Source organism: Sinocyclocheilus anshuiensis, unplaced genomic scaffold (genome assembly GCF_001515605.1).
Source record: "Sinocyclocheilus anshuiensis isolate Anshui unplaced genomic scaffold, SAMN03320099.WGS_v1.1 scaffold257, whole genome shotgun sequence".
Lineage (NCBI taxonomy): Eukaryota > Metazoa > Chordata > Actinopteri > Cypriniformes > Cyprinidae > Sinocyclocheilus > Sinocyclocheilus anshuiensis.
The window spans coordinates 897945-899126 of NW_015539889.1; the positions used below are offsets into that span (position 1 = coordinate 897945).

A 1182-nucleotide genomic window follows, 5' to 3' on the forward strand; every position below is an offset into this window, starting at 1 on the left:
TATATAAAATAAAAGTCTACAAACAAGCAAAGCAAACCTGCAGCTTTAAAACATAAAAAAAGACATTTTAAACTGCAGTCACTATTTTTATTAGACAAATCACAATTAGATTTTCCCCCAAATTGTACAGAACACAAAAGAAGAATTATTCAGCTTTTTTGTCCATACAATGAAAGTCAATGGGGTCCAAAACAACAAATTGGACAACATGGACTTGTAGTGTATGGACCAAAAAATAAAAAATTCAGTGTTTTGTTTTCTTCTTTTGTGTTCGACAAAATAAAGTTATATTGGTTTAGAACAACAGTGGTGTGAGTAAAGGATGACAAATTGTTCATTTTTGGGGGAACTATCAACTATCAAGAGCTGTGGACAGACAATATGTGATAATTCTGTGGCTTTGCATTCTAGTCTCGAACTGATGACAAAGTTGTCCGTTTCAAAAAAGCAGTGGAGTATTATGCCACCGCCAGCAAGCCCCTTCACTTCCCCCCCTATTTAGGTAAGATTGTCAATATCTTTGATTTTCCCTCTCTCACAGAATGACATCTGTTCCTGTTGGTTTGTGCTTGTTAAATTCTTGGAGTGGGGCAAGTCTACTAATGCTCGCCTGGTGTTGTGTTTTCCTGTCTGTGTTTGAGGCTAGGTTTTAGAGGCACGCTCTCTCTTTCTCAACCATCTCTCAGTCTCAGCCCTCACAGTAATGTGAGAAATTTTCCCATTTGCCCTGGACCTTGTTTGCACTTGAAATGGCAGCTGTGCCCTGTGCATACAAATGCGCTTTTTTATAAAAGACTCTTGCACAGAGAGCTGCTAGTCTGGAAAAACTCTCCTCAGCTCCGCTTGCCTGAAAACTTTTAACAGGTTCATTAAAAGGCTGTCAATTGAAGATGATCAGATGAGAGAAGAATTAAATTCGACATCTTCCAGTTAGTGAGAGCATGTTTGACAAATTATAGTGGTTGTCTTGTAGAACTATAATTGTGCTTATTTGAATTCAGGCAGATTGACTTTTTGAATTATTTTAAATGTTCTGGTTGTTAGAATGGTATGGACATGAGCTGTTTCATATACCTCGTTACATCTCTGTGCCTACACATATTTTGAATGTATCAAGGTCAGCTTCCACGGTGGGTGGACATGCGGTATAATGAGAATCTCAGTTAGGGCTTTATATATATA

At 37.7% G+C, this 1182-nt stretch overlaps 1 protein-coding gene across 2 annotated transcripts in view; it reads left to right on the forward strand.

Moving 5' to 3' along the window:
• Window positions 1-1182, forward strand: part of LOC107685640 (constitutive coactivator of PPAR-gamma-like protein 1 homolog) — a 17577-nt gene that overhangs the window by 6362 nt on the left and 10033 nt on the right. For both annotated transcript variants that reach the window (XM_016482292.1, XM_016482294.1), the window contains exon 5: window positions 412-502. In XM_016482292.1, the coding sequence (XP_016337778.1) occupies window positions 412-502 (91 nt within the window). The remainder of the gene's footprint in view (window positions 1-411; window positions 503-1182) is intronic.